The sequence below is a fragment of the Haemaphysalis longicornis genome, unplaced genomic scaffold, assembly GCF_048455015.1.
Source record: "Haemaphysalis longicornis isolate Haplotype H1 unplaced genomic scaffold, Haemaphysalis longicornis Haplotype H1 scaffold_10, whole genome shotgun sequence".
In the NCBI taxonomy this organism is placed as follows: Eukaryota; Metazoa; Arthropoda; class Arachnida; order Ixodida; family Ixodidae; genus Haemaphysalis; species Haemaphysalis longicornis.
This window is the reverse complement of record NW_027526204.1, coordinates 144,659,172-144,682,286: the sequence shown is the minus strand read 5'-3', so window position 1 is coordinate 144,682,286 and position 23,115 is coordinate 144,659,172. Positions and strand designations below refer to the sequence as shown.

The window sequence follows — 23,115 nt, the reverse complement described above, 5'->3', positions numbered from 1 at the left end:
TTTCATATGGCCGACCAGAACGAAAGAGAGAGAGACCAATGAGAAGTGAGGAGGGGAGAGAGAGAGCATAAACTTTTAATTGAGCAAACGGTGGTGGTTGAGTCGTCACTCGGTGTTCTGGGTTGACCTCAGTCCAGGTACTCTTGGGCCTTAGTTGAAGCCCTGGTATGGGTGACCAGAGAGATGCACAAAGACGTTTTCTTTCCTAAGCTCGGATGACGTTTGGGGAGAGCGCTGGTACCTAGTTGGCTTCTTCTCTTACCCCTTTCATTAGTGCGCAAAATATCCAATGGCGCGGTCAGAAGTGGTTATGAAGTTCCGCAACCTTGCACCCTGGTACTGTCGGCCTTGTTAGCTTCGAAAATGACGACAATAAATTCAACGAAATTTCGAAAGAGGAATTAAAAAAAACTCGTTGGATGGGGACTGAAAATAGTCGAAAGGAAAAGAAGAAGAGAACGAGAAAGAATGAGAGAGACAGAGGGAAATGTCTGTATGTGTGTATAAACGCGGTGTCTAGAGTGCCGTCAGACGGCACTATAGCTCAGCGCTGCAGGCATGGCTGGAGTGCCGTAGGACGGCATTCTAACATTTAGGACTAGTTTACCATTGCCCAAAGCGTCTGTCGTTCTTGTGTTCCGTCTTACTTTCTTGATGCCAAAAACGGCGGTTTATTATCGGTTCTTGCCTTTTTTTACTTTTAAATGGAGCTATCATTTTCATGGCTTAGGTTATGTTTTGGTGTTTTAAATTATTGCTTTGTGTTCGTTACGTGATGCTACGTTAGTTGAGGTTAGAGTACCTTGCCTTACGTTATGTGGAGCGATACAGTGCCAGACGAGGCGTTCTTTTTAACAAACCTTGGGTGGACGTCGATATAGTGGAGTGCTTATAGTACTGTCGGGCGGCTCTCTAGACGCAGCCATGTATAAATCTTTATATAGAGAAGGGGGAACAAGTGGCCTAAGGAAAAAGGAGTAGTTTGGAAGGGCGTGCAAGGCTTCCGTAGGCCCTAAATTCTTCGGGCTACGCCTGAGTCGTTTGCGAACTTGCACAGGAAGAGTAATGCCTCCTTAGCAGGACTGTAGTTCGTGAAAACGGCTGTTTTTACCTTGTTCATTTAATCCTTTTACGGTTGAACTTTGAACAGTGAGACGACGTTGAAAACAGCCGAAAAGGCATCCTAATAAGAGTAAAGGTACACAGGCTGATGGCGAACCAAGTTACCTTGCGGAATTTGCGTGTGTTGTGAACGGAAAAAGCAGGAAAAAGAGGATGAAACTGGCCGTCTAGACGGTATTTGTGAAACGCCTCGTGTGCGCGCTGTGGCCATCAGCGATTACGGTAACAGCCGACACGGAAAATAGCACAGGCTTGGCAAACAACGCACGACTTCTGGATGCATACCAAACCTATAAAACACGCCCTCTTACATTGGCAACATCACGCAGGGTGTTTTGGCCTCAAACGTCTTGCGGCAATGGTGGTGCCCGAGTCTTGCATTAAATTATTTGTTGCCGCGTATAATGACGAACGGTACAACTTACAGCGCATACATTTCTGAATGCGATTCTTGTTTCAAATATGCCTCTCTCTCTCTTTTGAATTGAGAATTTTTGATTTTTTGTTGAATTGAATTTCTTTTCTCACAACCTGTACAGGTGTTGTACAACAGCTGTTGTGAGGGGAAAGTGGGAAAAAAGCTGCTTTACGCAGCTTGACACAATCCCACCCTCTTATAACAACAAAATAACATCATAACAACAAAACAAAGCAGCAGACGACAAATATATACAGTTAACATATTTTGCTGACGTATCAACACAAAATCAATAGATTAATTAACTTCAGTAGACATCAGTGCAAATAATTATTATTGCAAATATCAATGCAAATAATATGGGTTGCAACATGGCAGCGTTAAATAGTACGTTATATAGGAACACACAAACGCAAGAAACATAACACATCGAAACAATTAGTTAAACATGCTTCTCAAGCAACTTTCAGATAGTCGTTTTATTCTGTCTTCGGTTATGTTAAAATTGTTAAGCGTATAGGGAAGACTGTACTGAAGCATTTGTGCGTCGTAATCTGTCTTTTTTCCTTTCTCTTGCAGACCCGAACAACCCGGTTGACTGCTGCACCCCGGACCGCTGGGTGTTGCCCCACTGTTACTCGATCGCCGTGCCCGAAGGCGACACCTTCTTCGCACCCCTGGGACAGACGTGTCTCAACATGCCGCGCTCAGCTCCGTGCTCCTGCCAGCTGGGTGAGAAGTCGCCGTGAATGTATTCAGCCTCGTTGAAACTCGACGTGATTGGGGCGACTGCTGTTAGATGGGTATCGTTCCAGAAGTTGGCTATCTTGGTTTCTAGATCGTTCGTCGCTTTAGCTTCTGAGCGACAGGTGACAACCAATCTTACAGATGATGTTAGCCGCATTTTTACGGCGTTGTCGCCGAGAATAGAAAGAAATTCGCAAAAATCTACTGAATCAAACTAGCAGTAAAAAAGAGGAGCTGGGCCCGTCACGTTCGGCGGAGGACGGGAAGACAGCCCTCCGCGGACCACCCGGAAATCCAAACACGGTACGAGAAGTGTGTAATACTTGGTAGAGGGAGGAGGCACGATAGAGAGAGAATAAACTTTATTGGAGCATCAGATGGACTTACGATGAGTGGTGACCAGGTCTTGTAGGGTACCAGTCACCTGAGCTGCCCGTTCAGCAAGTCTGAGCTGGACCTGCTCCAGAGAAGAGATGAGAGACACGAAAACTAGGAAGCCAGGAATGGATTCGGATAGCGCCAGGTGTAGGCATGGTGGAAGTCTACTGTAAAAGCCAACGTATTGCAGTAAGCATCATCTAGGGTGGTACGGCTGCTGCTGCTGCTGCTGCTGCTGCTGAGGACCATGATAATAGCTACAATGATGATTATGATTTCTATACGATTGAATCAACAAGTAGTTACCATAAACTGGCATGATGGTGGTGTGATTATGATGATGATGATGATGATGATGATGGTGGTGGTGGTGGTGGTGGTGGTGGAGTCAATGACATAGCTAGCATAAGACCTAAGATGGGAGAACAATAAGTGGTGTTCAGCGTTTTAGCGTAACGTCAGTGGAAGTAAAACACGAAACAGTAAGTTACGCCGCACTTCGGTCACGCGGGCAGTACAATAATCGTGCATGGTGAGAACGGCGTGATTGTCACGTTATTGATGCAGACTCTAAAGGGCTTGAACATCTCTGTGCGTCATAAGTCTTTAGGCAGGAAGAACTGGTTTTTTTTTCTCTTTGGTACGTTGTCAGAAATACCAGCTAGAAAACGTTAAATATTCATGTCTCGAGACAGCACACTTTTCAGCCTCGTAACAAGGCGAAAATGCATGACTTGCAGGCAGGATATGTGGTGAGAAGCGTCTTGGAGGCATGTTTGTGATAAATGTTTAGATGAATACTCGAACGTATTCATTAATAAGAGCTGTCAGCCGTCAGCCGTAAGAGCTTGCAGGCAGCAAGCAGAGCGGACGCGAAAATTAATTGCAGCGCTACCGGCAGTCGCAACTTGGGCTTATATACCTGCGTATGAGACTGCACCATGCACTGACTATTACGGAGATTTCGCAATGAAGATGCATGCACACCTGTTGAGGTGATAATTATTCTTGCCACCCAAGTCGTAGACGCCATGGATGCTAAAGGCACAAATAGCATAGGAATCACAGCCGACACGTCCGCTATAGACACGCTGTGCTTGCCTGCGAAGTGCTCGCATGGAATTGACGCAACTGCGATCGCACATTTTTTCCGTCTTACAGGACCCCGAGAACAGACCGACTCGCTGACGTCGTACCTGGACGGATCCCAGATATATGGCAGCAGTGAAGAAGACACCGCTCGTCTTCGACTTTTCCAATTCGGTCAGTGAAGCTCTGCGAACTTTGTCTACTGTACTTCTAGCTGGTGTCTGTTAATAGCGAAAAGGCGCTCAATAACTCGATGTGCAATGTTGCTTTTCGCCATTAACGTTCAGTTGCACGGCACCAAAGAAAAACAAATAAGGAATTATAAGTAACCTGCAATGTTCATTCATTATGAGCTGAACAGAAAAATAGGCTGATCTGTGGTGGGAGCACTGATCTTGCAGATTGATTGATTGATTGATTGATTGATTGATTGATTGATTGATTGATTGATTGGTTGATTGATTGATTGATTGATTGATTGATTGATTGATTGATTGATTGATTGATTGATTGATTGATTGATTGATTGATTGATTGATTGATTGATTGATTGATTGATTGATTGATTGATTGATTGATTGATTTACTGATTGATTCAAGAATCGCCTTACAGGGGATTCATATGGAAACCCCTGTTCGAAAGCACTGTTTAGCGTGGGATAAGGAGGAGGAATACCTTTATTAAAAGGGAAGTCTTTAGGCCCATTTGAAGGGAGTGTTTTTGGGGTGGGAGTGGGATTCTGTGGGGTTGAAGACAACAAGTTTCATTTGTGTCTTTGAGGATGTAGGCATAAGCATTCATGTTTCGATTTAAGCTAGGCGCTGTTCACAAGAACAGATTGCATGAACCGAAGCTTTTCCGCACGCTAACCGGCTAACTTTATTTTTTCCACCCGACATCTTCTTTTGGACTCCTTGAGGCAAAAGTGCGCGCATTATCCTAAGCTGGGCGGATTATTTTGCTCCTTGAAGGCCTCCTCAAGACGCAGTCCCTGGAAGGCGAGGAGCTTCTGCCGCAGAGCTTCCGCCCTGAGTCGGACCGTTGCAGCAGCCTCGAAACCGGCGAGATTTGCTTCCGAGCCGGTGAGTTGCTAAGTTCTTCTGCTCCGTTTCGCATGATAAACATTACGTTGCCCGCACAGGACAGGAGAACGTAGTTAGCCAATGTCATCTTTCCACTCCCTTTTTACTAACTACGGACGGCATTGAGAGCAGGTTATTCGAGTGCAAAGTTTCCGCATCTTTTGGAACTCCGATAGTCTACTTTGTTAGAAGTTTTATTGTACCTTTTATAAGCTCCCAGTGTGTTCGGGCTCGAAATTTCGCTGTACCAAAAACGGGACTTGGGTTTCCTTCATTTCCCTGCTGGGAGGAAGCAGGGCACTGGCGTGGCGTGCACTACTCCGTGAGCTGAGGAGGGATGGCAAAGTGACGGGCAGCTTGCTCCCTAGTGCCTCTGTACCCATTCACTTTTGATGTTCACGCTTGTTCAATAAAATTCAAAATTCAAATTCAAAAATTCTCTTGCCAACCCCGCGCAGGAGACGAGCGCGTAAACGAGCACCCGGCCCTGACCAGCATGCACACCGTGTGGCTGCGGCAGCACAACCGGATCGCCCGACGACTGTCCCAGCTCAACTCCCTGTGGGACGACGAGAGGCTCTTCCAGGAGGCGAGGTACGTCACCCGCGCTCGCCCCGTACCCTCGCCTTGCTCAACCCAATGTTGTGAATCAAGTCACCGCAATTTGATTCTAGACATTTCCCCTTTTCAAAAAAGGCGGTGCATAACGGTGAGCGACCAAAGCGGCGCAGCTGGAGCGTGTCAGCGAGTGTAGAACTGTGGCATCTTCAAAGCGCAGGGGCTATTTCAGGAAATATCTTTTGGAAACGCGTAGTATCGCTGTTGAAGTGGAACCAGGTTGTTGAGGTACTACTAACAGAACGGAGTTTCGCGTCCTCAAGAACAGCGGTCATTGTGCCAGCACACGAAGGTTATAGGTATGATAGCTGGAGAGGCATCGAGCCGTCTGGGCTCACGGCCTGATTCGTACTCGTGGGCTGAGCGGAACTCATGTGCCTATTTTCGCTCGCACGTACTCATGAGCTCCCTCCTTCCCACTCCCCAACTCACCTTCTTGAGCTCATGAGTCTAGGGCACGTGGTTTCATTTGTGCGCATACTCGTACAAGCTCCCTCGTGTGCAAGTTTGAGTTGAAATGGGCCCGTTGTGGCGTACTTACGTGTGCGCCGTTGCTTGCCTCCGCTGCATAGTTGACCTTGGGCTGACACGTTAAAAATACGGAAATGTATATTTACAGACACTATATGAGCTTCGATGCTGCGCTGAATGCTCTGCTTGCCCTCAGTGCCCGTTCACACGTCATGCGTGGCTATTGCTCTTCGTATACGTAGCTTAAAATTTTGTGTAACGGCTACCGGAGAAGCGAACGCAGTGGTTAACATTTATATATACGCTGTTAGTGATGCAAGGATATGAAGCAATTTGAGAGTGACTACCGGAAAAGAAGAAAATCATTGAGATTGTCGGTATTGAAAGTTTAAACAGAACTTTTTCTGTTTTGTGGACCAAAACTTTATAGATAACATGTTTTGCCTGTATCGCTCACACTGAACCCATTACGGACTTTGAACGCTGGTATAGTCCTAGAATATTTTTGTTCGAAGCGCCGCTCACTTTAGTTGTTTATTTCATGGCGTGCACAGATATGGCGTCATACACGCACGCAAGGTGGCTGTTCGAAAAAGAAACTATAAGAAGAAAACACCCCCTTTTTTATATTCCACAACTGTGATATACAAATGCCTAAATCTTCGCGTAACAGAAGACACCATTACATTGAGCAAATCCCCAGGCTCAGCAGCCCTGTTTGGGTGAGCTAGCCGATCCATGATAATAGCTTGACCAGGCTGAGGCTGCTTCAAGCTCCAACGTAGTACAGTGTCACGTGATACATGGAGTACTTGACTGTCGACTGCGCAGGCGCATCGTGAACGCCCAGTACCAGCACATCGTGTACTCCGAGTGGCTGCCGCCCATCCTGGGCCCCGACGCGATGATTCGCTACAGCCTTGTGCCCACGGGCCGCAGCCGCTACGCGCCCGACGTGGACGCTACGATTTCCAACGAGTTCGCTGCCGCCGCCTTCCGGCTGGGACACACGCTCATCGACGGCGTCTTCGAAAGGTGAGGTCACGCATACCCCGTGCCGATTGAACGTCCACGAGACCCGTTAGTGTTCCAGCTCCGAGAAAGGGGCTAGAAATCTCATCTTCCGCCGTCCTCCCCATACTTCCGCTTACCCCCTCCCGATCCCTTCCCCATGACCGTCATTCAAACTCAGCCGCTGCAGTCCCTGTTGGCTCTCTTCCATCCGCCCTCTGGGCTCTTTATATACTTACCTCGAGCACTTCCAAAACGTTCCAATTATGGGAACAGAAAATGTTACGTTTGCTGACACCCCCCCCCCAAAAAAAAAAAAAAATCCCGGGCTATTTCTACAACGTGAAATCTGGGGAGGGTGAAGCCTTCAGTGTATAAGGGTATTCTCGGCGCCTTGGCGTTTTTGCCAACGAAGATGAAACCATTGGGGGGTAGAGGTATACACCTTTGCTGTATAAGTTGTCTTTGAAGCATGAAGCTCTCTAGCGCGAGACGTAAGCGTGTGTCCCGGTGTTTTTTTAGTACGCGTTACGAAGCGCTCAAGTGCGAGGCGTAAACAGGCTTCCCGCTGTTTTTTTAGCACGTTCTAGCGCGAGGCGTAAGTGAGTTGTCCGGGGTTTTATTACCGTGACTACATGAGGTAACGATTACGACGACGACAGGAGACGCCAACAGCCCATGCATCCCCTGAGGGGCTTCGCCCCTAAAACAGTGATATGTATCCGCAACACATGAAAATGGAGTGCGGTATTGCGCTAAAAGATTTTCGACGCCGGTTTTCTTTCTGTGCGACCACCAGAAACGTTAAATCATGGTTCGTACGAATCCCGTACATAGGAGTATACGCTAAAGATATGGTTCCGTATATCGCGCTTTGATTAGGACAGAAACACAAAAACCCCGTCAAACGTTTCTGTGAAACGTTTGAAGGAGTTTGCGAAAATAATAATAATAATGCGAACATAATAACATTAATGCGAAAATAAATAAATATAAACATAACATTGTTAATTGATTACGTGAATTTAACAGGCATGGTAACGTGTAGCACAATAATTATTTTCCGTAATTGGCCCGTGGGGATGGCACAAACCATGCTTCTGGATGACGTGTGTTATAAATGTTATGATGTGGAGTCAGGTTCGACAGTTTTCTAGTAAAATTACAATTTGTACTTGAGACAAAGAGAAGAAAAGAATGACTGCTGAAATAGCTTGTCAGAAGTGTCAGTTAAAGCGCGGTGCGGGCTGCAGTTTCCGTTAAAGCCTACCATCGGGCAATGCGAACTGGCTTCGGGCCCGACCTGAAACTGTTTTCACACATAACGGCTGGCCATCTCGTTACATTAGGCAAGCCCAAGTACGACACACATCTAGATATCTAGATAGAAAACACAAGGGAAAGAGAAGGCAACGGCGTCCGTGTCTGAGAATTGGGATCGCAGTGTATGAGAAACGCACACGCCGCAAGAGGTCTTCGAGGACGTTCGATATGTATGTCCTCAGCGGTGGCCTCGCCGTAATAGTAAAATTTTAAATCAGGGTCACCGCTCGCTCCTTACCTGAGGTTTTTCCCGCTCTCGTAGAATCGACGTGGACAGCCAACGCAGCCCGTACGAGCTGCAGGACTTCTACTTCTTCCCCTTCTACCTGTACCACGGAGACATGGACAACATCATTCGGGGCCTACTGAGGCGCCCGGGACAGCACTACGACAGGTATACATACAAGCGCCGAGGCGCGCTTCTTTTTCTGGATTCCCTTTTTGTTTTGTTTTGTTTCTGTGCGTATAGACCAGATTCTTGCCACCAAAGCAGGACGTCACTTCTAGACCAGCATGCATGCATACTGTCGCGCACAAAGTGTCGCGTGGATAGTGTACGTCGCATGTGGGATGCATTGTGTCGCGCACCTGCGTATGCATTTGAAATAATCCGTCTTTGACAGCCAAGAGGCGGATTTGTGCCGCTCCGTTCGGCGTCGTTAGCATATCCCTATTTCTGGGTTGACGAATTTGAGGGTCGCTATGGGCAAGTGGTACACCTTGCCCCATAGGGATGTACAGATTTTATGACGCATATAAGGGGGGGGGGGGCGGGGTCAGAAGAGTGCATGAAGAAAGTGTATGGCAGTCTTGCACTTCTCCACTTGCTTCCGAAAAATTGTACCGAACAAAATGATATTGTCATAATGAGGATCTATCTATTGAACTTCGGCCTCCGAGCTAATGTGAAATGTGTCAAGTCTATAGTACACACCGCATCATAGTCAAGAGCTCCATTTGTGGAACAGGAGCTTGAAAATATACGGTTTGTGCGTGTGGACGAATGGTTGGGGACCCTAGAGCAACCTCTCAAGCTTGTACGACTTAATTCGAAAGCAAAATTCCTGTGTGTTTTGAGAGATCGTGGTGACTCCAACTTCGCGAGCCCTGTAAGGATATAATATATTTATAAAATTCTCAGATTTATAAATGTGTGTAATTCGTCATGTCGACATACCACATGGAAGGCACACAATTTGACAGAATCCTTAACACCTGAAGAAATGGTGAAGTAGAAGGGACGGTAGCCTTTTCGGGTTGCACGTAACCCTCCGGTGGACCGCGCATTGCCACTTGACCAGATGCTTCTCGTTCGCTTCGCCAGAGCCTTGCCAGAGCGCACTATATCAGTTGTGTTCTTCAGTGGTGGGATAGGAGCGATTCTACAGTAAACCCTCGCTATAACAAAGTTCTCGAAAACGGACACTGGCTTTGTTACATGACACATTGTTAAGGGGTACTCACCTGATCACATTCCCATAGGACATACTAACTCATGACCCACGGGCTTAAAGAGCGTCGTGAACTAATGCGAAAAAGTTTGCAAATCTAAAAAATCTTCCTAACGGCCTAATTTCATTCTTCTAACTGTGTATTACTTGTTTTTAAAATAAAAACAAATAGGAAACGCATTTTGGTTTATCCGGTTTTCACTAAAGGGCGGTAGCTGTGTGTGTCAAACGAGAAATTTATTTCTTTATTTCAATACAGAAGTGTCATATCTTTAAACTAAACAAACTGGGCCGTTGTGAACATCGATATGTATTTGTAAACTTTTTGTATTAATGCTCGATGCTTTTAAGTCTGTGCATCACAAAGTTGTAAGTCCCAGAGGAATGTTAAGGGGACCCTGCAACACTTTCGATAAGCGCTTTGTTTCTGCCGTTCTCGTCTGGAACCACTGCGAAAGCTATAGTTTTCGCCAGCACGGGGCGGCACTGCGGGATTTGCTCGTCGCACCAGATACGCCTTCCATTTATGCTTTGTTTTTGTGGCTTTCTTTTTAAAGTTGCTATCGAAAAGCGTCCATTGCTGTAGCTGAAGGAGAACTGGCCAACAGCCGCTACATGGCCTTAGTGACGTGATTCGACCCGTCGAAGAACGTGAAGACAGGGAAAGGGAGAAAAATCTTTTGAGCGAGTTTACAAGTCATCTTATGGGCATAGAGCAGTAATTTCTGGCTGAGGTACTTCGCGACCGCCTAATCTAAGTACTGGGTGTGTTGGGGGACTACGTTCTGCAATTATTTAAGATTTCAAAAAAAAAAAAAGCTGAAGAAAGTGTTGCGGGTCCCTTTAACAGGTGAGTCCCCTTTAAAAGCGGGTAAGACGTGCTCTCTATGCACTGCGGTGGGGACGATGAAATACTTCGAATACAGCGATACTTCTAATAAAGAGATTTCGCTGTAACAAATGTTTACTGTTTTAACACGAAAGTGTTTTATTCCGGGATTCACGAAGATTTCACTTACGTTAAATCTGTCACAGAAATAACGCCATGTACAACGAAGCAAGCGGCCTGTAAAGGGTGCACCCCTGCATACAGAGTCTTCTTGCGGGGAAGCAACCTTTAGCAGTAAAGTACGTTATACTAGGGTTGTTCGTTTTCGGGTTTTATATTTTGACACGAAAGTGTTTCATGCCAGGATGCACCAAGAATTTACTGAAGTCATATCCTTCACGGAAATGACACCAGTACACCTTTGCCGATGCGACCCGCCAGCAGGACGTCGTTCGCCAAGCACACCCACATGACAGCCGCCGACCCGCAAATCGTGCTCAGCGTCAGATTTCGCTGCACGTTTCACTTTCGTGTTTTACCAATTCGTATGACAGAGGAATCAACCACAGTTTTTATCCCCTCACCACGCCCCGCCCTCTTTGATGACTCCGCAGCTTCATCACGGTGGGCGTGACGCAGCACCTCTACCGACTGCGCAACGACTCGTACGGCCTGGACCTGATCGCGCTGAACCTGCAGCGAGGACGCGACCACGGCCTGCGGCCCTACGTCGACTACCTGCAGTTCTGCACGGGATACACGGCCACCACGTTCGAGGACCTCCTCCGATACACGCCCGCGCACGTCGTGCAGCTGTACAGCACCCTCTACGAGTGCGTAAACCTCCCACACAATACCTCGTACGCTTTATAGGGACCTATTAGGAGGACTTAGGGAAGGGCTCTTGATGGTGCTTGTCAAGAAAGGGTGTCTTGAGACAGAAGAATTGTCGGGAGAGCTGTCGTCGTAGTTCAAAGACACTTTTACTGCGTTAAACATGCTTCATTTCAACTCACTCGCTGTTCTTGCCGAATGATACAGTGGAATCATGGAGATGCAGTAGCAACTTCCGCTGGCTTCAGTCATTTTGGGGGGCACGCACTAGAATCTTCTGGTCATTCATGCGGAAGTCAATTTTTGTGTAGTATCAGTTGCCTCGGGATATTGGGCTAGGCGGGGTCTTCGGAATTGAAGGGTACCCGGGTTCTTGACTTCAACGTAGCCTTGACGCAGCGCCGACTGGCATGTGAAATCCTTTCCACGAAAGGCTAATGCAAGAAAAACTGCACCTGTCTGACTCTCTTCGTGATGGCCGGTATTACAGCGCAAAGAGAATTTTATTTTGGTGACTACACCTCCTAACTTGCCGTGGTAAAGTTATAACTTCGGTTTCAGGAACATAGTTTACAGGGGGGGAAGCGTGCTATACTGAACATGACAGACTTCGTCCTCGGGTGCTAACAGTTACCTCTTCGGTACGTTCGCAGCGACGTGACGGACATCGACCTCTTCACGGGTGGCATCACGGAGACGAGCGTGCAAGGCGGCCTCGTCGGCCCCACCTTCGCCTGCATCCTGGGCAACACGTTCCGTAACCTCAAGTTCGGTGACCGCTTCTACTACGAGCACGAGGGTCAGGCCGGATCGTTCGCACCAGGTACGTCCCGGACCTTCTTCTCCCAGAAAGCGTTGCTCGAAAATAGCTGACCGTTAGATGATGGACCGAACCAGTGGAGTAAGCAGGGTTGAATTTCAGAAAGGCATGTGTGACCAGTCGATAGACATTGAAATCGAGGTATATTTTGTTACAACTGCCAAGCTGCGAATGCAGACCGCATCAGACGCCCGAAAATGGGTTGGAGCGAAGAAGTCTTGACCACAGGGCACTGCCGTGTTGTAAGCGAGTGGTCGCTACGAACCACGCGCTGCCTCGTTCGCAGACCAACAATGCACACCTGTAAACAGGAACGGCTGCTCATGTCGAGAACTATGCACACTATAATAGTTTCATGCATTGCGTGCCTCGCAAGCGTCTGGCCTTCCGCGTAGCGTAGCTCAAAGCTATCACGTTAAGGGCTGCAACGTAATGTACTTCACTGTTGGTGGCCTCAGCCTTCTGCTGAACAGTAAATAACGCATAAATGGTCAATTCCTTTAACCAATTATGACTGGTTGTCGACAATTCGCACCACACCAATTGTTAGCCGCGCAGCTAGAACAAAGAATTCGTACCTGCCACAGCCGCGGTCAGACGGAATCTACACAAGGATGGCAACATATGGCAGAAGTAGCATCATATACCTCCCTTTCACTAAAGTGCTGACTGCTGTCATTTCTCCGGTTTATGCCATTGATCACCATTCATCTGTGGTCACCCACTGAAACTCGTATTTACTAAATGAATGTAGGTATTTTGGTCGCAAAAAGAAATATCGCACAATGGGTACTTCATTGAACAACACACGGAGTTGGCGTAAATACTTTGTTCCTGAAGAAAATAACCATGCACTGGTTTATTATGACCGCTTGTTAGGCTTTCGGGCCATAGTCGTAACTTTCTTTCTAAAGCCCCGGCATGGGTAAATGTTCTCCTGTGGCTTCCTTATAAGCAGACGAGAAAAACCGAAAGCAAAAAAAAAAGAATTTCGTGCCCTACGATAAATTAAGGCTGGACGAGGTTAAATATTTTCCCTGCGATAAGGTAATGACATTGCGTAATGATGTGGACTAAACGGTCGAACGCTGGAGTTCTGGCCCTAGCCGATACGTCCTGCCACCTACTCCTAATCCTTCCCTCTCGTTGTCCTTGCAGAACAAGTTCAGGAGATCCGGAAGACGTCCCTGGCGCAAATCCTGTGCGAGAACTGCTACTCGCTGAGTACGGTCCAGGCGAAGACCATGTTCCGCCCCGACCTCGCAGAGTGAGTGGCCACGTTTTGCGTAAGGCAGTCGTAAATGAACGAACAAGCCATTCAAGACGAACAAACATCCAAATAAACACGGCTACACACACATACACTGCATAAACGGCACCACGAAGAGACAGCCGAACTAGATAGCATGGTAAGTGAAAAGTGTGGTAGTTACCATGGAAACCAAACTGTAAATATAACGGTAGCTACGTATCTCAACCTAACGGAAACGACGAACTGAAAACTAATGGGCACTTGAATCTACCCCATGGCTGCTTTGCATACTACTAAGGGTTCCCTTACGGGAAGATGGTGCATTTTTTTCTTCTCCTTGCGCATCTAGCACTCTAGCACTGAAAATATTTCAGGCTCTCGCACTGGAAAAAAAATAATCAGCGTTACTTGCACTAAGACTTGAATGGCGAAGCTTTTGTAGGTGAACATTGCCGGATAGTTAAGGTTCAGTATCATTGTTTATTTCAATAGTTGCGGTGATAGTGATCGTCGTCATATGCGTCGAAGAGGCCGTCTTCTTTTTCGCGGCGAGTGGCGGATGCAAGTCATCCTCAGCATTGTAGACTTACACCAGCTCTTCTTCATCGACTCGAGGCAGCGGCGCCAGGATCAGCAAGTCGTGTCGGGAAGGATTGGCGCACTCGTAGCCATGTCTCCGATTACCCACAATGGCTTCTAGAGAATGCGGCGACCGCGGTGACCTCTCCGGAGCAGACTGCCTTTTCATCTTTAGCATTAACGCTAGAGTTCTTTTTTTTTTTTTTTGCTAAAGCCACTGCGGGAGCCGGGGACTCGACGGTAGCCGCGAGGCATGCGAGCGCTCAGCATTTTGTCGCTCCTCGGGTTTTTTGGCAATTTTCCTAAGTTAAAGCAGAGTCCGTCAATGCTTTTGACGGACTCTGGTTAAAGCCACAGCGCGTGCCGGGGACCCTCGGCGGTCGCCGCGAGACACGCGCTCACTAGCGTTAGACATTTTCTTGGAATTTTTTCCTGCAACGCCGAACGTACGGCCAGTAACAATAGCTTCGCTGTTAAAATGGAGTTTAGAATTTATACCAGTCCCGAAAACGGATGTCACAGCAACTGAAAGTGTCTCCGCAGAACAGCGGTTTCGCACAGTGAAGCCAGCTTTGAAGGACACAAGCGCCAACCTAAAGGATGTCCGATGCGTATAAAAAAAAAAGCCGTGCAAGGTTCCCACAATTAAAAGTATTTACCCAAGAATCCACAGTACTGGTGAATTTCTTGGTCATGAACCTAAAAAAAAAATAATATGAAGCACTAAGGCAAAAGCGGGATAGACATTCAGACCCCCAAGGCGCATTCCCAAAAGTGATCCTAAACAAACACACAAGCAAAAAAAGAACTGAAGAATGCTTGTCGTCATTACTCGAATAACGCACGGAGCTGATGAGGTCATATTTTAAAGTGAAGTGTTATGTGGCTAGTCAAAAGGCAGATACAGTGGACCCTCGTTATAAGGAACTCTGATATAGCGAATTATCGGCTATAGCTACGAACTTTGGGTGGTCACGCTTCGTTTCAATGATCCTTATCCTTTTATAACGAAAATGAAACTGTGAGAGCCGCGCGCACTAGCAGATGTAACGAACAAATATTTGACCAGTAGGCTGAGACGCTACTTGGAAAAACTCCAGGCGGGCGAAAATGCACACGTAGATGAGGCCCCTTTGTTCGTGGACACTGTGGAAAACTTCATCCTGCTCAGTGCTGTGAGTAGCCACGAGACGAAGATCACATCCTTCATCAAATAAATAAGGACGCGGGCATCCTTTGTCAAATGAATTTTGTTCTGTTGTAATTTCCCGTTTCATGCTCCGGTTCATATAGCTTGAAATGCCACAAGAACGAAGAGAAAGGTTACCTTGTTTATAGTACGTTCGAAGAATAAAATAATGCGTTTTTTGTATCAAGGATTTTTGCGGGAGCGAGTTTTCCGATTGGTTTCAACCGACTTTTAGCTTTACTGTTACAACGAATACCGGATATAACGAAATAAATTGCTGTCCCGATAGTACATCGTTATGAGGAGGTTCGATTGCACAGCGGTACCATGTGCGCAGACAGTTCCTGCGGCGCAACCCGCTAAGCACGCGTGAAAAACCCAGGTTGAAGAAAAGTTGGCAGTCGGGAGTGAGATTAGATGGGTTTATTTCTCTCGCCGCATAGCTCGCGGGAAGCGAGCTACTACATGAAGCAGAGATCAAGCGATAACGATAAGTCTGAAGAGCTAAGAAGATAACGATAAGTCTGAAGCGATAAGTCTGAATAGCTTCTCTCTAAACACAACTCCAACCGAGGAGTCAAAGAGAAAAAAGAAGACTCCCCGAGACTATAATATCCAGCATGGTACATTATCCGCATTTATTGGCAATTGTAACAAACTTTTCAAATGTTCTAGCGTTCACGACGGATGGCAGGGTAGCTGGTGTCGTTGCGGAAATGAAGGCTGGTACAACAGAGAAATTTTCACCTTTGTTGATTCTGCCTCCACAGTCAGGGAGGCGCCAGCGCGCACTTCTCTTTCCCACAGCCCATTCTTGTTATTCCCATCGGCGGTACACGTGGCGCCACCTGTTGGGAAGTGGCGCAACTATTACTCGTTTCTCATGTTTTGTTGAACGTATCTTAGCTCTTGAACGTAGGCTATGTTGAACGTATCTTAGCTCTTCACGAAGTGATCAAAGAGCGGCGTCCTCTGTTCTCGTGAGCACACGTGGTTGCACACGGCGTCACTGATTCAGTGACAGCCGACATGGGTACGTTTTCATTAGCCATGAATCCGGCCACGGAACAGGATATCTTACTCCGTAACACCGTCCTTTCACCAACGCAACGTGCGGATGAAATCTTATCGTTCGTCTTGAATATGTTGATTTATTGATTAATTGGTTCGTCCCGCAGCCCATTCTTGTTATTTCCATTTGGTTCCCCTACAGCCGCAGTCCCTATCAGCGGTACATGTGGCGCCATCTATCGGGAACTGGCGCAACCACTGCGGTGCCTCTACTTGTTTTTCATGTTGTAAACCACGCTAAGTTTAACGCATTAAAAAGCGGTGGCCCTGTTCTCGTGAGAACACTTTGTTCCCCACGGCGTCAGGGGTTTTGCGACAGCCGACGGGGTACGTTTTCATTAGCCACGACTCAGGCCGCGGAGCAAGATATCTTACTCCGTGACTCCGGCCTTTCACCAACGCAACGAGCTAATGACATCTTATTGTTATTCTTAAAAATGCTGATGTATTTATTGATTGATTGGTTCTTCTTGGTATGTCACTCTGGCTCATGAGCACTAGGATACGGATCCCACTTTTGAAATGGCGCAGTCGAGTGTCGCTGTAGACTACTGCCCACAGACCCACCATTCGCTTTCAAGGAAAAAGAGAGGAATAGCAATAATGCTTCACCCCGTACTCCCCACAAAGAGGATGAGCGGGATGCCAGCCTACTGTCCTACTGCCCTTTAATCCTACTTTATATTACACCTGCAATCCTACTTAATCCTACTACTCGCTAACCGCTTGATACTCGCCGTACTCGTCATTCCCATTCTCTGCCTTCAACACTAATGTTTGCTTTTACCAATCTGTTTAACTTTTTCTTTTTCCCCGCGCAACTAATGATCGGAGCAATACACCGGAAAATTTTCTTAACTCTAGGTTTATTGGAATCAAATGTTTAGTTGTGCCTCGGGACCAGTGTTTTCAACTTCCTTTCGTTGTTTTTGCTTTCGGTGGTCGTATTTTGTACCTTTGATATTGTTCCAACCTTCAGTATGTTCTTAAATAAATAAATATATAAATAAATAAATATAATCCGTATTATTCCTGCTCCTCTGTCCTCCGCTGCCTTATTTGAAAGCACGTCGGTGGGATGATGATGATAGTGATGATGATGGGGGTGGTGGTGGGGGCGATGTTACCTGACGTATGTGCGGACAAGTATCGCTCGAAGTCTCGTATTTATCGCATTCCGTAATAAAGTATTAAAAGACCGCCTTGCGCGCGTTTTCTTTTGCTTCTCGCAGCAACCCGGAGGTGGCCTGCGGCACCCTGCCCCGACCGGACCTGTCCGTTTGGCAATACGTCGTGTAAGCCTCGCCACCAGCCGCCGCCAACCGCATTTCAAAACCCGTCTAGTCACCGAGCTTTGGACCATCCGTGTTGCGCGAAGCCGCGCTTCAGGTCTTGCCAACAACACTCGGCCAGAAACGGCGTCACCGAAGAACCTCTACCGGACGTGTACACCGAGTGTGCATCGGTTGAATCAGCGCCCTTGTTTCAGACGGCGGCTCCACCTGCGCTTGCTGAGGCAGTGTAGCCTTAGTTGCACACGTGGTGCAGTTAACTCTTAGGGATGCCCTTCCGGGTGGTGTAGACACAGATCCAAACGCAATCCACACTGAAGAGCAACGTAGCGCATCGTCCATGTGTGAACGGACATTACGGTACACGGACAGTTCTGCTTGAACGTGGCAGCTATAAATGGGGAGGTACTGCCGTAAGGCATGCCAAACAGAACGTATGTTTCTTGCCGTGTGGGAAAGGTGGCCTAGGAAAAGAAGTCTGCTTGTTTTGGCAGCCGTTCAGAAAAATAGATTTTCGTCAGGGGTTAAACAAAATGTTCAATCCACACGACGGGATAAGACACTTGGCAAGGTCCCAATGCGCTACTGAGATCTGGCTTTCACTGATAAAGAACGCCAGCTATCTACCATCATCACCATTACCACCACCATCATCACAAAGCAGGTATCTTGAAACGAGCCCCTGGCTTAAGTTTTCCAATTGTGACCTTGATAGTAGTTCGTATCAACGCCTCTTACCGAGATGTCACACGGTTAGAGGTGTCTAGGAGTGTGTTCCCTTGAGGCAGAAGTATTCATGGAGCTTTTCTCAGGTGACGCAGCGCAGGACGCTCCGGCAAGACCAGACGCCGTCGCACAACAACGTGTTTGTCAGAAGTTTGTTCGTCTTCAGGGAACGCGGAAAGATGCGTGCGCCGCTGGAGGTGTCTCATCTCGGATGGTTTCTTTTGTTTGTTTTTTTTAAATTACCATTCCCACTGGAACTTCAAACCTGCATGTTGCATAGGTTGCTACTAATGGCAGATTCCTTTACGAGCACAGAAAATCTCAGCTCGTCCTACTAACACAACCGCTTTTCCCGCCACTTCATTTTAGCGATTGTCTTTTTGTGGTATTCTTCCAGCTTCTTGTTCGTAGGACTTCAACACTGTAAGCAACAGGCTAGCTTACATTGCAAAATAGTGTCTCTAGTGACCTGACTGGACCAGCCACAGGTTAAAGAGGTGGTGCTAAACAACGGTGCTCTGAACAGTCATTCTGTGTTGACGTCACAATCATGGTAGTGTGAGCTTTTCTACTATCTACATTTTTACAACTGTGTGTTACATCGGCGGCATTTCCACAACCAGCATTTTCATCGTCTACTACATTCACCACGACTTTATTACGTGGTCGAAACGCGCATTAATGTCTTCGTAATCGGTACATTAGAGCAAACTAACAATGAGCCCTCAAAAATGCTCGAACTGAGCCACGTGGACATTGGGCTTCTCGGTACAGAAATGTACGCTTACCTGACATAGCCCAGTGCATTCAAAGTACTTTCATTTACATCTGTTAAACTGCCGCATCTGCCACACGCTTAACCTTTCCGCCCATCTCACCAGTGTGCTTTACTTTCTCCGGGAATTCATTTCGCAGTTCTCGTCACTACATTTTCTCTCACTTAGTTGCTTTCAAATTACAACGGTGTGGGGAAATACCAGGAGAAATAATGAAGTTTCTTTGACGATAAAATGTTCTTTAGTTAAAAAAATGAACGCTTGAACTCAAAGTAAACGTTTTTAATACCTTAATATGTGCCTATTCTTCACTACACGTTTAAAAAAGTACAAGTTGTGTTTATGGCTGGCTCATCCGAGCTACGCTGTCATAAGTAAGGTATGTGCTCGTTAATGGAAGCACGTTTTAGTGCAATGCTTGCCACTTGGGCGTGTTATAAGAGCGGCTGAGCCCAGGGAGAAGAATGCATGATACGGGCGAAAGAGGAAGAACATCGTTCCAGAGCATTTGCGCACTGGGAAAGGATCGTTGCAAACCCAAATAAACGAAGTTACAACTCTGGTTGACTGAGTTTTTTTTAAACATATTTGCGGCTGTCCCGAAGGCGCTGCTGAAAGTTCGACATTGGCATGCATGATGGTAACCTTAATCATTTACACTACCGTGGACTCCTCGGCATCAATACGCAAATAACAGCGTCCGAACAACCTCGACGGGGACGAATTTCCTTCATGTGAATCGAGAAACAGAGAAGGAAAGCGCTAGGTTTATTTCAAACTGACAAGAGCGTTTTGCCCGAACATCGAGCCCGCTACGCCGGAAACTGGCCACGTTGAATTCCGAGGAGCATCGGCTTTCATTGTATTTGAGAAGACGGTGCGACCTTGCAAGGTAAAAAAGAGCGCCCAACATTTTACCGAGAAAGTCTTGCAGAGAATGGAATGCGAAACTATGAAGCCTCCAACCAAGGAAGCCAGCATGCAGGGAAACTATGGAGCAAGCAAACAAGCCGGCATTCCCACACCGTGTCGCAGTGCTGCTCCTATTGAATCTCTACAAACACTGCAAACCAGCCCTGTTTAGAATGGGTTAAAGGCCGGGGTAGGCTGCACGCCTCCTCAAAATAGTCCAAACGGCACCCAAATGACACATACCTTGGTAAAATTTATAAAGAAGGTAAAATTCAGTGAAAAAAGGCCCGAAACAATATTCCGTGGTTAACGAGGTATTCGCGCGGGACACCCCGTCAAAGAAGGATATATTCAGGGCATCCCAGTGTCGAAGAGAGATAGTCTCCTGCAGCAGATAAGAGTAGCCGAGATAGGACAAGGCTGAACCTTCTGCCCGATTGGATGAGCGAACGCAGTGCCGTTGTAGAAGGGTCGAAAAAAAATCATCAGCGTTGGTGAAATGCACCTTGCGAAATCCGCCAGACGCAAGAGAGAATTATATCTCTCCAGTGTCCAAGCAGTCTCCGGCACGGAAGTAAGGTAGCGAAAGATATCTACGGTATCGGGGTTTTTCCGATACAAGCCTTTTGGTAATCGGCCGTCCGGGGGATGCGGCTGAGGACATATCGATGGTGCCCGGTGAAACAGGGAGCCTTTTCGGTTTTTATTTGGATTTCCTTTGAGGGCAACTCACCTGCTAACATTTCTATCGAGCGTAGTACTTCATGACTCACAGGCTTAAACACCGTCGTGCACCAATACAAAAAGCTCTACAAACCCATAGGAAGGTTCACAACGGCCTAGCTTGATTATTTTAAGCATATGTCGCTCCAGTACTGAAATGAGAAAATAAAACTATCGCTTGCTATACAGCTAGTGCCACCTACCGAAATCTAGATAAACCGAAAATGCGCGTCTTTTTTCATTTCATCAAAGATATGACATATTGCTAAATGAAGCCAACTATGCCATTCATTGAGTTTCATACTAATATATACTCGAGGAAAATCTGCCGCTGCATTCGCGGGCCGCCGTGGGGGGTGCCATTGCAGCTAGCAACGGTTCTGTGCATGAAGCCAGAGACCCAAGCGGGCCTGGAAGTAAATCAGAGGGCGGTAGGTAGATTGGCCCTAGGGGCCCACAGCAAAACTACAAATGAAGCGGTACAAGAGGATATGGGCTGGTCGTCTTTCGAGGCGAGGGAGGCGCAGAGCAAGATAAAGTTTGGGGAGCGACTTCGTGACATTGAGGACGAAAAATGGGCCGCGAGGGTGTTTAAGTACCTGTATATGAGGAGCGTGGACACGCGGTGGAGACGGAGGACCAGAAAGCTGACCAAGGGGTACGGAAAGTTGGTACGGGAAAGCGGGGTTTACACAATAGTTAAAAAGCAGGTAAAGGCAGCAGAGACGACGAAGTGGGCATAGAGAATGGAAGCGAAAAAAACCCTGGAGTCTTATAGGGCAGAGAAACGGGAAATTAAGAAGGAGGGATTCTATGGCAATACCAGAGGCAGTGCGTTGCTCTTCGAGGCACGGGCAGGGTGCCTGAGAACCCGGGCATACACGGGTAGCTACAGGCAGCAGGATGAAACGTGTGCATGCTGCGGCAGTGATCGGGAAACTATAGACCATATTGTCAGGAGCTGCACAGAAATACGGCCATCGCGGGGTGAGGGGGAAACGACGCTGGCGGAGGCTTTGGGATTTGGGACGAGGGGGAGCCTCAACTTCAGGGCCATAGAGGTGACGAAGAGGCGACTGGAGTGGTGGTGGAGGAAAAGTAGGGAAGGGATGGGTACGCAGGCGGAGTAATCATATGCATGGTGATCATATGGATGAGAATTTAGAACAGCGAGGGGAGAAAAAAGGGGGGTGGGGGCAATGAGTTTAAAACAGAAAAGAGTCAGAGATGGGAGGGAGGAAGCAAATTTATAGGTTAGCTGGGAGTAGGGCAAGTAAACGTATTAAAACAGGCAAGTCGGTTGCTGACAACCGACGCCCAGATTTAAAGGAAAAGCCATTAATAATCATCATCATCATCATCACGTTCCTCGCCTCCTTGGCTTGGTTAGCCACATGGCTTCTATTTCGTCTTGAAGCCAAAATCAATAAAAACTGGTAACATCGTTTTTTTGTACATCTTGCATGAACCTTCTAAATATTCCCTGGCAAATACATGTTTCTGGAGGTTTAAATTTGTAATAATAAAACAAATTCGATTAACCTTCTGCAATAATACTTTTGCATTTTTGCAGCCAGAGGCAACTTTTCAGCCTGTTCGTGAGCCATGCCAAGGACAAGTGGAACGTGCCTGCCCGGTACATGACGGAATGCTCGCTGGAGCGATGCTCCCCTAGACAGTGGCGCCAGATTTCCCTCTAGAGTATATTAGCATGAAACTCTATGATGCCATTAGAAATATTCTTGTGCATTTGCAAATTTTTCTTACTGGTAATTAGTAAGTTCCATAAGAATATAATCAGGCGAGTTCCTCTTAAGCGAACATCTGCGTTTTCGGTCTCGTCAGCCCTTCAACACCGTTTCATGCCAATATTGTTTTCATGAAACTCTATGCCCGTCGGGGCTCTCGCAGCTGTTTCTAAAGTATCGTTTGCTCAGACGGGACAAACCGTCCGCGATCCGCACGGCGGCGCTTCCGACGGGTAGAAGCAGTTGGAAGCAGAGTTGTTGGAAGAACTTCACTGGGATGATGGTAATGATGCCTATTTTAATCATAACAGAACAATTTTATTATATGAGGTATTTAAATAATACACTATAAGATTCCGAGGATGAAGATATCGGCAATAGCAAAAGTGAACCACAAGGATACGCTGGTGTACATAGGAGGTTTCATGTCATTGCCGTTTAGAAAATAGATAGTCAAAACCACAAAATGCATTTATTACCATAGATATAGGCTACGTATAGGTGTGGTGCTATCACCTTGAATGAGTTTCTCAACCCCACATGACCATCGAGATCTAGTAACACGAACGCGTTGGGCAATCCACTACGTGGACATGTGCCAAGCGCTTCTCTGGGAATTCTGCAGACCCACGTCGCAGCTGCCTCACCCCCAA

General features: G+C 47.0%; 1 protein-coding gene across 1 annotated transcript in view; it reads left to right on the top strand.

The window, feature by feature from the left end:
- Positions 1 to 19,641, top strand: part of LOC144159571 (salivary peroxidase/catechol oxidase-like) — a 39,444-nt gene extending 19,803 nt beyond the window's left edge. The window contains exons 6-15 of the mRNA XM_077691145.1: positions 2,120 to 2,272; positions 3,827 to 3,928; positions 4,727 to 4,837; positions 5,296 to 5,431; positions 6,758 to 6,961; positions 8,523 to 8,654; positions 11,155 to 11,373; positions 12,028 to 12,197; positions 13,353 to 13,461; positions 17,518 to 19,641. Of these exons, the coding sequence (XP_077547271.1) occupies positions 2,120 to 2,272; positions 3,827 to 3,928; positions 4,727 to 4,837; positions 5,296 to 5,431; positions 6,758 to 6,961; positions 8,523 to 8,654; positions 11,155 to 11,373; positions 12,028 to 12,197; positions 13,353 to 13,461; positions 17,518 to 17,584 (1,403 nt within the window). The 3' untranslated portion in view covers positions 17,585 to 19,641. The remainder of the gene's footprint in view (positions 1 to 2,119; positions 2,273 to 3,826; positions 3,929 to 4,726; positions 4,838 to 5,295; positions 5,432 to 6,757; positions 6,962 to 8,522; positions 8,655 to 11,154; positions 11,374 to 12,027; positions 12,198 to 13,352; positions 13,462 to 17,517) is intronic.
- Positions 19,642 to 23,115: the final 3,474 nt, after the last annotated feature.